Source organism: Alligator mississippiensis, chromosome 2 (assembly GCF_030867095.1).
Source record: "Alligator mississippiensis isolate rAllMis1 chromosome 2, rAllMis1, whole genome shotgun sequence".
Classification (NCBI taxonomy): domain Eukaryota; kingdom Metazoa; phylum Chordata; order Crocodylia; family Alligatoridae; genus Alligator; species Alligator mississippiensis.
The window spans coordinates 58046646-58059109 of NC_081825.1; the positions used below are offsets into that span (position 1 = coordinate 58046646).

Genomic DNA, 12464 nt, shown 5'->3' on the forward strand with positions numbered 1-12464 from the left:
AGCCAGGCAAATGCCAGCTGAGGTGCCTGTGCCTGTGAGGGGAGTTTAATCCTCCTTTCTGCTCCCACTTTACTTGAGGCTGCTGCCCTGCCCAGCTCTGGCCATGCCCCTGACTGCTTAAGCAGCCAGCAGGGTGGAAAGCTGGGCAGACCCTGATTGGGGTCCCTGTGCTGCTGGGAGAGAGGGGAGATGGGAGTTTAATCCCCCTTCTTCCCCCAGCTTTGCCTGAGGCTCCCCTGGCTGGTATCTGGTTATGCCCTCTACTCCGGGACAAACCTGCTCTGGGAAGGGCTGCTTTCCCCTTCCCCCTCCTGGCACACCCTGGCTGGGGTCCCTGCAGGCCAGGGTGGGGGTTTAAACCCCTCCCCAATCATACTCAGTGGCCCACCCCCCATCAGCTTCCCTCCAGCCTCTGTTGTGGCTGCTGCTGAAAGGAAGAAAGGGCTTGCTCTAGTGCCCCCTGGCCTGAGCCAGTACAGGCATGTGGCTGCATTTCCGGAATCAAAAGTGAATCCCTGTTCACTTGCAAATTGGTTCAATCTATGCAGGTTAGACTAACCTGCAAAGATTGAATCAATTTAGGCTCAGGCTTTTTGAATGTCTGTACTTAGCCAAGGAGTTGGAATTAAGTTGAGCTGTGTTCAGTGGAACTGTTGACTCATAAACAGGTTCCACACAAGCTTTCACATATACTGTGGTGTATGCATAGTGCTTGTGTCTACAGCTTTCAGCTTTGTCAGATTCTTCAAGATGCTTGTCTCATTTGTTGTGTGTAATCACTAAACTTTCAATTCTGCATTGTAGCTAGCTGTGGATCCATGAACAGCATAACCTTTTTCAGCTGCTCACTTCATGAGTTTTTTTCAAAATTTGTGTTCAGATTAGAGTTTTTCTCAAGGGCTCATAATTTACTCCATTTTATTAGTTTTCCTAGGAACACATAATGCTAATTTTGCTAAATTGGAGTTATTTTTGTATTGTATTTCATCTTTTTTTCAAAGCTAGGTAGTAACTCTTTCAGCAGTAGAGAAATTTAAAACAGCATTGTAGATATTTTTATAATGAGCTCTCTCTCTCTCTAAACTAGCTGAATAGTGTTTGATTAAGCTTTAAAATATTAAAGAAAATTACCCTTGGTACATTCTGAGCCTAGAACATTTAATCTCATAAGGTTGTAGTTACAAAAAGTACAGAACAACTTGAAAATGGAGTCTGCGTACACACATGCAAATTATGTGGAAGAATTTTCCTAAGTTTGTTTTCCTGGTAGAAAAACTTAACTGAAAACTTGAACAGACATTCAAACACTGGAGCAGAGAGCTTGCAGTGTGGATGTTGCAGAGCCAGGGGGCCCTTGTGCACACATCTCAGCATGCTCTGCAGGCTCTCTCCATCTGCCTGGAGATAGACGGCACTAGTGCGCAGGGCAGACCTGCTTGGCTGACCCTAGACTGCTCAAGTTCAGCCTGTGTCTCCCTGCAGCACAATATGTGGGGATTGTGCAGGGAGTATGTTCTGTTCCCTGCTCAGCTAGAGCAATACAGTGTATTCTGAGTGACAGACTTCCTCTGTGGGAGAGGGGGTAGAAACAAAATACCCTGGGATGCTGGAGGACTGTTATGCAGCTTCTCTCAGAAGGGAAAGTTTATACATGTTTACTGTCTCAGGAGAAATTCTCCTGAGAGTGATTTTAACCGTAGTTCTTCCCTTGTTATTTTTCTCCCAGGGCAGCCATTTTTGTTCCGGGAGAAAAATCGTGAACATCTGTGCACTCATGGTTTCTACTGGGAAGGCACTGACTCTTCCAGTAGAAACTGAATGTCAGTATGTGGCCAGACTAGAAACGTTTAACGTAACCTTAACTAAATTTATAAAATGAAATGGCCTATCGGTGCTTAAATTCTGAACAGCCAAGCAATCGTATCCTTTAATTGCATTAATCAAAATGTCTTGCAGAATCTGACAGAAGACGTTGGTCAAGACGATCACCAGACAGGTACTGAATAAATACATACTAGAAACATACTGTAGTAATTAAAGTGTGTTAATTAAAGGAAAGCTTATGAAAAATATTCAAACGAATGCTTCAGACATCTAAATGAATGTCTCCTAGAAAAGAATCAAAGCAGATTTGTTTTGTTTTCTTTTGAAACAAGTGCTTTTAAAAAAGAGATTTGTTTCTAAATTTATTGGTGGTAAAAGATCTTACTGTATGTACTCAGATATAAGGCGACGCTGAGTAGAAGATGACCCCCGAACAATTAGGTTCTGTATATGGAAAATGTATAAATGTTATAATTTTCCAGGTATAAAATCTATTTATTGCAGGTTTGCCTTGAATTTAATCTCTTCCCACTCCTACTGCAGGGAAAATGTATCTGGGGAGGGGAGGGTCAGGTGCCCTTCTTGCTCTCTCCCCTGCAACTTCTTCCCCCTGCAGCCTGTTCCCACCCACCCTTGTTATCAGGTCCTGCTCTTCCTGAGCACGTGGAAGTGAGGTGCAAATTTGAAACACTTTTATCTACATTTGAAAAACTTTTATCTACACACACTTTGTTAGAATGGTAATGAGGGAAGCATCAGAAGGAAGTGGGAAAATGGGAAATTTTTGCAGATTTTGGGTGAGGAAATGGTTGTGGAGGATGGGCCTATATGGGACAGGGTGGAAGGGGAAGTGGGGTTGGACATTGTTAATATATTATGGGAGAGCAGAAAATTGTATTAAAGCATGAGGTTTTGAAGGGCTGGGGATACAAGGTTTGAAAGGAAAGGGAAGGGTTTTGAAGGAAATAAGAGGGAAAAGACTAACTGAAGTGATTTGTCAGAGCATCAAGCAAGGTGAGTGTGGAGAGAAGGGTAACGGGAAGATTTAAAAGGGGAACATGTAGAGCTGTTGTGGAGAATGGTGAGGAAGGTTTTAACAGTAGGAGATGGAATGTAGGGTGGCGTTTGGGAAAAACAGGAAAATGCCCACAGGTGAAGTGTGCGGGGGAAGAATCGGTGGCCCATGTATTTTGGGAATGCAGCTTTGCACAGAAGGTTTGGAGGAGAGCACAGAGATTTTTACAAATTTTAGAAGTGAATGATGAGATACATCAGTCTCAAAATTTATGGGTTGGTTAAGAAAGGGCAGGAAAAAGGGAAGGTACAGGCATGGGTGATCTTTGTTAATGCAGCACTGTGGAAAGTGAGGAACTTTCTCATCATGAAGGGAATGGATTTTACTATGAAAGAATGTTTACAGCTAGCCCTCTTTGAGTTCAGATATTACATGTAAAGGGATGAGGAGGAGGAAGATGAGAGTAAGAGGGAGGAGATGTAGAGGAAAGATAAATGAAAATATGTATTTCACTTATCGATTCATAGATGTTAGGGTCGGAAGGGACCTCAATAGATCATCAAGTCCGACCCCCTGCATAAGCAGGAAAGAGTGCTGGGTCTAGATGACCCCAGCTAGATACTCATCTAACCTCCTCTTGAAGACCCCCAGGGTAGGGGAGAGCACCACCTCCCTTGGGAGCCCGTTCCAGACCTTGGCCACTCGAACTGTGAAGAAGTTCTTCCTAATGTCCAATCTAAATCTGCTCTCTGCTAGCTTGTGGCCATTGTTTCTTGTAACCCCCGGGGGCGCCTTGATGAATAAATACTCACCAATTCCCTTCTGTGCCCCCATGATGAACTTATAGGCAGCCACAAGGTCGCCTCTCAACCTTCTCTTGCGGAGGCTGAAAAGGTCCAGGTTCTCTAGTCTCTCCTCATAGGGCTTGGTCTGCAGGCCCTTGACCATACGAGTGGCCCTTCTCTGGACCCTCTCCAGGTTATCCGCATCCTTCTTGAAGTGTGGCGCCCAGAATTGCACGCAGTACTCCAACTGCGGTCTGACCAGTGCCCGATAGAGGGGAAGTATCACCTCCCTGGACCTATTCGTCATGCATCTGCTGATGCACGATAAAGTGCCATTGGCTTTTCTGATGGCTTCGTCACACTGCCGGCTCATGTTCATCTTGGAGTTCACTAGGACTCCAAGATCCCTCTCCACCTCTGTGCCACCAAGCAGGTCACTCCCTAGGCTGTAGGTGTGCTGGACATTTTTCCTCCCTAGGTGCAGCACTTTGCATTTCTCCTTGTTGAAAGGAGAAATTCTCACACTTCAACACATGATGCACATCTCAACATCTTCAACACCCTTCTCACACTTAAGGGAGTGCCTGAGATAGTGAGGTGAAAGAGAGGGGAGGCTAGGAAGGGGGATAGTTGTGGAACGAGATAACGTTATTGTAAACTGTTAAGAGATGAGGAGGTTAATATGTTATGAGGCTTTGTTGGATGATATAATGTTTGATATTTGTAAATATAAGAGGTTTTGTTTTTAATAAAATGTTGAGTTTAATAAAAAAAGGTTTCCATCATTATGCTGGCACAGTATGGGCCATGTGTTTTATTTAATTAGCTTCGTTGTTGGTTTCCATTATTGAACGCATGCTGCTTTTGGAAGCAGTTTAATGATAACTTATTTAATGAGGTTTCCTTTTGCGCAAATATAAGACGAGGGGCTTTTTTTCCCATGCTGATTGATGGGAGGGGAACCTCATCCTATATTCAAGTAAATACAGTAATTGTTTCCATCTTTTTACTGCTTATAAACAGTAATTCTTGAAAAGACCCTCTCAACATGGCTCTCACTCCTGGGTCTCAGGTCTTTAACACAAGACTAATTGAATCCCCCTTGTTTTCTGAGGAGTTAAAAGAGCAGTAGTGGAAACCTTACAGGCTGGGCCCTTGTTGGCTGCTGTGCACCACCCTGGCCTAACTGCTGCACTTCATGTAGCCCAGTCATCTCTACCTTTACTAAAATTGAGAAAGGAGCCTGCCTAAGGAATTGAACCTCCCTAACAGCTGTTTTGTCTCCTCTGTATGCTGTGTCACGTTCATCAAAGTTCATTCTTATTATGTAGCTTTGTTAATTATGTTTGCAGGTGCTATTTTAGGCACAGAAGAAAGTATGATGGGCCTATAAGTATTTCTTGAGGTTCTTTAGGAAATTTAAGTCCAAAATTGGTCCTTCTAGAACAATTAATAAGACAGGCACTTGAAGCTCAAGACAGTTGTCCAAGACAACTGAGTATAAGGCATTGGGGCAGACCAGTCTTCCATTATAACTAGTTGTGTTGCTTTGCCAGTGAAAGATCTTGCATCATTATGAGAGAGAAGGTTTCACCAAATGTTTGGTACTTAGTGATGCTGAAGTGTGGCACATTGGGTGAAATTAAGTCTTTCTCTGTTTTAAGTGGAAACAGGCATGTGTTTGATTCTAGGTACATTCCATAATCTGGCCTGATCACTCTTGACCGTTTGTAAGGGCACAGAGCATACATTACACACTTTAAGACAGTTCTCTTACTCTGTATCACTGAAGTTGGGAATTCTTAGCGTATTTGGAACTCTTCTTGTGGCTAGCCCAGTATTCTTAGCCTGACAGTCAGTATAAAAACCCCTGGCCTTGCTGCTGCTGGTACCTCTTCTAATGGGAATATGAGTACAGACAGCTTTGTTCTTGCCCAGTATCACTGCTTCAGGTAACACTAACTATCACACTCAAAGTTTCCTGTCTGCCTGTGCAGTTCTAGGTGATGAAAGTTGCTTTCAGAACTCAGATTTGCCAGAAGACTTTCCTGCTTCCAAATATGTCACTTGTGTGGAAAACCATGATTGAAAACATCTGTTACAGGAACTGTTGGCTGGTCTTGAGTTACAATCAAATGGAAATATAAGAGTTGCTAGTGAGAGGTCCCTGTGCCAAGAACCCCAGTCTAGGAGTTTGCCATAGATGTGCATCATGTGTTGAATGAACTGGTGAAAAAAAGGTGTAGTAGTTCCTTTGCATATATTTTCTGATTTAGACAGAAGGATTACTATCAGTGCGGACAAATGTATGTCCATGAGCTCTCTGGCATTTTGCACACTGATCAATACCTCTGCAGATCTATGTTGTCATATTCTTTCAAGACGTGGTGTTTTTGAAAGATCTCCTTAAAGATCAACATATTTAATGAAAATACTTTTTACCTGCTTGATTGCTGTGGGCTTCAGCTTTTTAGTTGAAAGGTCATTTTTCTGCTGGCTAAAAAATACTGAGACAGCAGATCATGGTGACTGAGTTTCAGGACGTGTTGACTTGATTCACACATGGAGGCAGTCCTCAATTTACGACTTTTGGAGTTACGACAAACGGCATTTACGACATCTGTAAATTGACACCCTGTGTCGAGGTTCCCATGTTGGTTTTGCCTTTACAACGGTCGACACAGCTGTGTCCAGCTGGTAGGTCTGTTGTGGTGCGGGGGAGGGAAGGGATGTGGGAGGGCAGATCAATGCCCCCCACAGCGAGGGAGATATTGGGGCTGGGCTGGGACCCAGGCTGAGGCAAGCGCTGCCCAGGGAGGGGGGTGGAGCAGGTGACGCCACTGTGAGTCACCGGTCTGGGAGCTGCTCGTGTGGCAACTTGTCCGATAGCTCTTGCCGCTGCTGCCAGTCCAGAAGGGCGTGGGATGTGGGGGGGGTGCCTCAGGATCTGTGTGGGGTTTGCGGGGCCAGGGCTGCTTCTGGTTGTGCTCCAGGTGGAAGGCAGAAGGCTCTGGGACCGGGGGCTATGCCCCCCCCACCGCTTACCCAGCCAGACAAGCAGCGTGCAGCGGCGAGAGCCAGCCTGGTCTTGCTGCACTTCCTGGATGAGCAGCGGCTTCGCCCTGGCTGGGTGAGTGGCAGCAGGGCATAGAGGGGCATGTGCCTCTGGACTGGGGTGGGGCAGGCAGCAGAGTGGGGGCTATTGGAGGGTTGCAGTGAGTTTTTGAGTGGCACATGCCCTGCTGCTGCTCACCCAGCCGGGGCGAAGCTGCTGCTTGTTTGGGAGGCGTGGGGAGGCCCGGCTGGCTCCTGCCGCTTCACGTTGCTTGTCTGGAGGCAGCGCAGCGGCTCAGTCTTGCGCCAGCCCTGCACCAGCTAGGCAAGCGACAGTAGGACATAGCCCCCATTCCTAGAGCCTTTTGCCTTCCACCTGGAGCGTAGCCTGTTGCAGCCCTGGCCCTGCCTGCCCTGCACAGATCCTGGGGCACACACCCCTGACCCATGCCCTCCTGAACTAGCAATGGGAGCAGCGGCGAGAGCTGCCAGGCAAGCTGCCACATGAGCAGCTCCTGGACCAGCAGCTCAAGTTGCCCTACCCCCTCCCTGGGCAGCACTTGTCCCAGCCCCAATTCCTCCTTCGCTGCAGGGGCATTGGTTGATCTGCCCCACCTCCCCCCCCCCCCCCCCCAATACACACACACCCCTTCCCTCCCCCCTCCTCACAACAGACTTACCAGCTGGATGCAACTATGTTAACCTTCATAAAGGAACTATCCTTCATTTATAACACTGTTTCTATGGGAAAATCGGTTCTGAGTTGCAATGTTTTGACTTGAGCCACAGTTTTCAGGAACCAATTGTGTTGCAAGTCTGAGGACTGCCTGTAATAAATTTTAGAGGGCTCTGTTCTATGGACTTGACTGACACTACTCTTAGCTGCTGTTTGATAGCCATGTTAATGGATCTGGTCTTCATTTAAATGTTCTTTTCCTGCTAACATGTATATCAAGGTTTCTCTTTACAATATGCTTAATTATTTTGAGAATCCTTTGACTTTTTGAAGAAGACAAGCCCTGAAGTCTGCACACTTTATTGCTTCTTGTGGTATCCATCTGCTGGTTAATGTTGTTACAAAGTAGATTTAAATCCATTACGTTAAATTTAAGACGGCATCATTTTTTTAACTTAGTTGAAACTGTGAGGCTAAAGTTGAAACTGTAAGACTAAAGTCTGTAATGACAGAAATTATTAGTGCCCTTTTTAAATGTCACTTTAATTTTGTATCATATGTGCAAAAGTACTATAGTTAAATTTAAGTGCTTGCAGGATCTAGGGTCTTAAATATATGTATACTTTTCTTGTAAATTCAAATTCTTACTGCTTGAATTTGAAGTCAGGAAGAAAATACTTCTGAAGCAGAATCAAGGATAGAACAGGCTGCTATTTTGCTGAATTTGTTCTCATTTTCATGTTTGCTGCACTTGAGGGTTTGATGTATATGTTAGATTTCTTATTTGGTTTTAGAATAAAACCCCTTGCTTGTTGGGAATTTTGATTAGCCTTGTTGCTACTGCTCGCTTAATGGCAGAACATCTTTTTTGTTTCTTCAAAGCAATTGCTTCAGTGTTAACAGCACAACATCATGTAGATGTCTATTGCACTAACAAAATAATGCTGATTCTTCTATCAGCCAAATTTTCCCATTTTTCTTATTGGACATACTTGAAACTTCAATTGCTAGGAAAGCAAAGCAGGATGCTTACAGGTTTTTTTTAATTGGAGAAGGTGAACATTATACATAGGACTTCTACTTCTCTAAAGGTAGCATTGGTAACATTATCATTCACCTGCCAACCTATCCTGATGTTTGAGGACTGTTCCACTCTTATGGAGTGTATCTTGCACTTTGCTTTTTTGTATCTTTTTCAGATCTTAATCGATTATCTTGAGTGTTTATTTCTGAGAACTCCCTCTCCTCTACATTTGAGGGAGCTGAATAGTGTGTTTGAAACAGTATTCATCCTTGACAGGGCTTTGGGTTGGTGGTGATGCATATAACAGCCACTTGGAAGTTCTGCCTTGCAAATGCTTGCTTCAAGTGTCAGAAATCATAAAGAACTAGGAAAATTCTGTCAGTTGTGAGTGGAGATCCAGGAGTAAGAATCTTTCAAGAAACCTACAACTCTTTCACTGAAGAATTTTAAATAATTTTCCTGTCAAGAATTTCATGAGATTATTAAAGTCAGTGGGTGTTGTGCGTATGTTCAGAGGGCGATCAGACTGTAACTAATCGTAAGAGAAAGTTGGAGATAGAAGAAATTAATATGAACACTTCCTGCACAGACTGTCTTGTTTTAAGGTAATTTCTAAGTGAACAAAACTCTATTAAAACTTGCTTTAAAAGAACTGATAAGAGTTTATGTTCAGATAGAGAAACCAGATAAGGATGCATTAAATCAAAATACTTAAAACCCATGACATTGAACATCATCCAATAATAAAAATAAAACATTTTTAAAACAAAACTTCTGTGTTCGTAGTTTCTTGTAGTTTGTAGGTAGTCATTCAATAAAGTTCAGTGAAAGATTTAGTCCAAATAAAACCGTAATAATCTCAAGAACAGACATGGTAGCTGACAAGACATTGTTTTTTAAGAATACTTGGACATATATTAGTATCATAGGACTGGAAGAGACCCTGAGGGATCATCAGGTCCAGCCCCCTGCATGAGCAGGAAAGATATCTGGGGTCAGACAACCCCAACCAGGTGACCATCTAGTCTTCCCTTGAAGACCTCTAGGGTAGATGATTGCACCCCCTCTGAGGGGAGCTTTTTCCATAGTCTGGACATGCTAGTTGTAAAGAAGTTTTTCTTAATGTTCAGCCTGAAACTATCTTCCAGAAGTGTGTAGCCGTTGTTCCTAGTTTTCCCCCAAGGCCCCCTGGTGAACAGTTGTTCCCTGAGCCTCTGATGTATGCCTCTGATATAGCGGTAAGCAGCAATCAGGTCCCCACTCAGCCTTCTTTTCTTTAGGATGAAGAATCTGAGATCCCTCAGCCTCTCCTCATATGGCTTGCCATGCAAGTCCCTGATCAAGTGGGTGGCCCTTCTATGAACCCTCCTGAGCTTTAGCACATCCTTGCTGAAGTGCGGCGCCCAGAACTGGATGCAGTACTCCAGCTGCGGCTGCACCAATGTTAAGTAAAGTGGGAGAGTCACTTCTTTGGATTTACTGGAAATGCATCGATTGATGCATGTCAGAGTTTTATTGGCCCTAGTAGCTACTGTGTCTCATTGCTGGCTCATATTCATGCTGGGGTCTATTGTTACCCCCAGATCCCTTTCTTTTGTAGTGCTGGTCAGGTTAGCGATGCCTAGCCTGTAGGTGTGCTGGGGGTTTTTCCTTCCCAGATGCAGCACTTTGCATTTCTCTGTATTGAATCTCATCTATTTCTATTCTGCCCAACATGCCAGCCTGTCTAGGTCTGCTTGTATCTGTAGCCTATCTGCGGGAGTGTCCACACAACCCCATATCTTGGTGTTGTCTGCGAACTTGGCCAATGGGCTTTTCACCCCCTCTTCCAAGTTGTTGATGAAGATATGGAACAGCATTAGGCCAAGTACTGACCCCTGGGGTATGCGGCTGCCCACATCTTGCCAGGATGACACCGATCCATTCATTTGAACTCTCTGTGTCCTACCCTGCAATCAGTTTCACACCCACTTGATGGTCCTGCAGTTGAGCCCGATATCTTCCAGTTTCCTGATCAGTACCTTGTGGGATACCAAGTCAAAGGCTTTCTGGAAGTCGCGATCTGATATCAACTGCTTTTCTCTTGTCCAGGTGATGAGTCATCTGATCATAGAAAAAAATGAGGTTGGTCAGACAAGACCTGCCCATGATGAAGCCATGCTGGCTGTCAGTCAGTATCATGCTTTCTGCAAGCTTGTCACATATAGCCTCTTTGATGAATGTTTCTAGGATTTTCCCTGGAATAAAAGTTAAGCTTATTGGCCTGTAGTTTCCTGGGTCTTCACGCTTCCCCTTCTTGAAGATGGGCACAACACTGGCCCTCTTTCAGTCCTCTGGGATTTCTCCAGTGACCCATGATTTTTGAAAAGGGGCTCTGCAACTACGTCAGCCAACACTTGCAGTACTCTTGGCTGGAGTTCATCCGGTCCATTTCTTTGATTGATTGTACACCAGTTCTCTGGCAATGGTGGGAAGTGTCAATCCCACCCTGCTCGTTCTGTACCCTACCTGGCATGTTGTTCCCCTTGGTCTTGTGAAAGACCGAGGCAAAGTAGTCATTTAGGAGTTCCGTTTTTTCCTGAGTGGCAGTGACCAGGTATCCTGAGGCATTGAGCAGCGGCCCCACACTCCCATTAGTTTTCCTTTTACTCCCTATGTAGCTAAAGAAGGACTTCTTGTTGTCCTTGATTCTTGTAGCTAGTTTTGTTTGGTTCCTGCCCTAGCTTGCCTAATTTGTTTCCTACAAGTGCGGGTGGTTGTCAAGGAGGCTTCCTTAGAGGCTGTCCCAAGCTTCCATTGTTTGTACGCCTCTTTCTTTTTCTGTAGGATTGCTGCAACTTCCCTGCTTAGTCAAGAGGGTTTTTACTCTTCTGCTACTTTTTTCACTGTAAGGGAATGGATTTTCTCTGAGCCTTAAGGATTGTATCCTTAAGGAACAACCATTCTTTTCGTGCTCCCTTTACCTGTGGTCCTTGGTCTCTCGGGGAATTCTCTACTAGTTTTCCTCCTTCAGATTTTTTTTTGTGGTAATTGCCGTACAATTTATGTGCTACCTGTGCTTACCTCTTCTCGCAATGGCTGAAAGTTGAAAGGAGACACATACTGACCAAGAATAAAGTGTAAGTTCTTAATGAACAGTAACTAGCCATTGGAACAATTCACCTGGGATGTTTTAGCTTCTGTCATCTATAAATAAATATTTTATGTCTTTTTCTGGAAGAGATGCTATAGGTCAACCATCAGTTATCATCTTGATGCAGAAATTCTGGGTGAAATTCTTGCTTTATCTTATGCAGAAGATCTGACAAGATGATCATAAATGATACATTCTGGCTTTCAAACCTATGAATTGCAGGAAGGCTTAGTATTCTTCCCACTGTAGGGTCCATTCTATATGGCTTTGCTCCTTTCTTCTTCTGAAAATGGCTTCCTGAGAGCAGTCCTCATGGTTGCTCTGGTATTTCTTGCAGTCTGTGTTTCACGCAAACATACATAAAATTTATCTAAACCACTTCATTTGTATTTCATGTAAAAATATTCATTGTTACCTGAATGAGCTGGAAATAAGTCCACAAAACTAATCAAACTACTGCTAAGATGAAAGGAATATCAACAAGTTGCAGTTGGCTAAAATACACTTGAATGCTAATCATATTAAAATGATCTAAGTATTATTTTTTTTCATTTATTAAGTAAATGTTTGGGGTAGAATTCATGTCTTGTCGTCTTGTTCTTCTCTAACCAGGTTTTCAGTCCTGCTGTCATCTTAAGGTTTTCAGTTTATGCAAGTGTTAATATTTCCTTTTCTTGGAAAAATCAGCTGGAATGTGACTTTAAAAAGTCAAGAAAAATGTATAGACCAGACAAGATTGTGCAAATCAAAATCCACAAATGTATGTTTCTTAAGTGTTTTAACTTCAGTTTCTTAAGTGTTTTAAGTCTATTGGAGCTTTAGGCACGGTCCCTTGATTTGTTATCCATTTCAGATGCATTTAATAGTTTAAAAAAATCTTAATTTATTATTTTTCTTTCATAATAAGATACTTCAGGTAGTGTTTCTAGAACTGTATTGCTTTTCTCAAATAG

General features: G+C 43.6%; 1 protein-coding gene across 2 annotated transcripts in view; it reads left to right on the plus strand.

The window, feature by feature from the left end:
• Positions 1 to 12464, plus strand: part of DCUN1D4 (defective in cullin neddylation 1 domain containing 4) — a 70513-nt gene that overhangs the window by 16920 nt on the left and 41129 nt on the right. For both annotated transcript variants that reach the window (XM_006261250.4, XM_019481228.2), the window contains exon 3: positions 1957 to 1996. In XM_006261250.4, coding sequence (XP_006261312.1) covers positions 1957 to 1996 — 40 coding nt within the window. The remainder of the gene's footprint in view (positions 1 to 1956; positions 1997 to 12464) is intronic.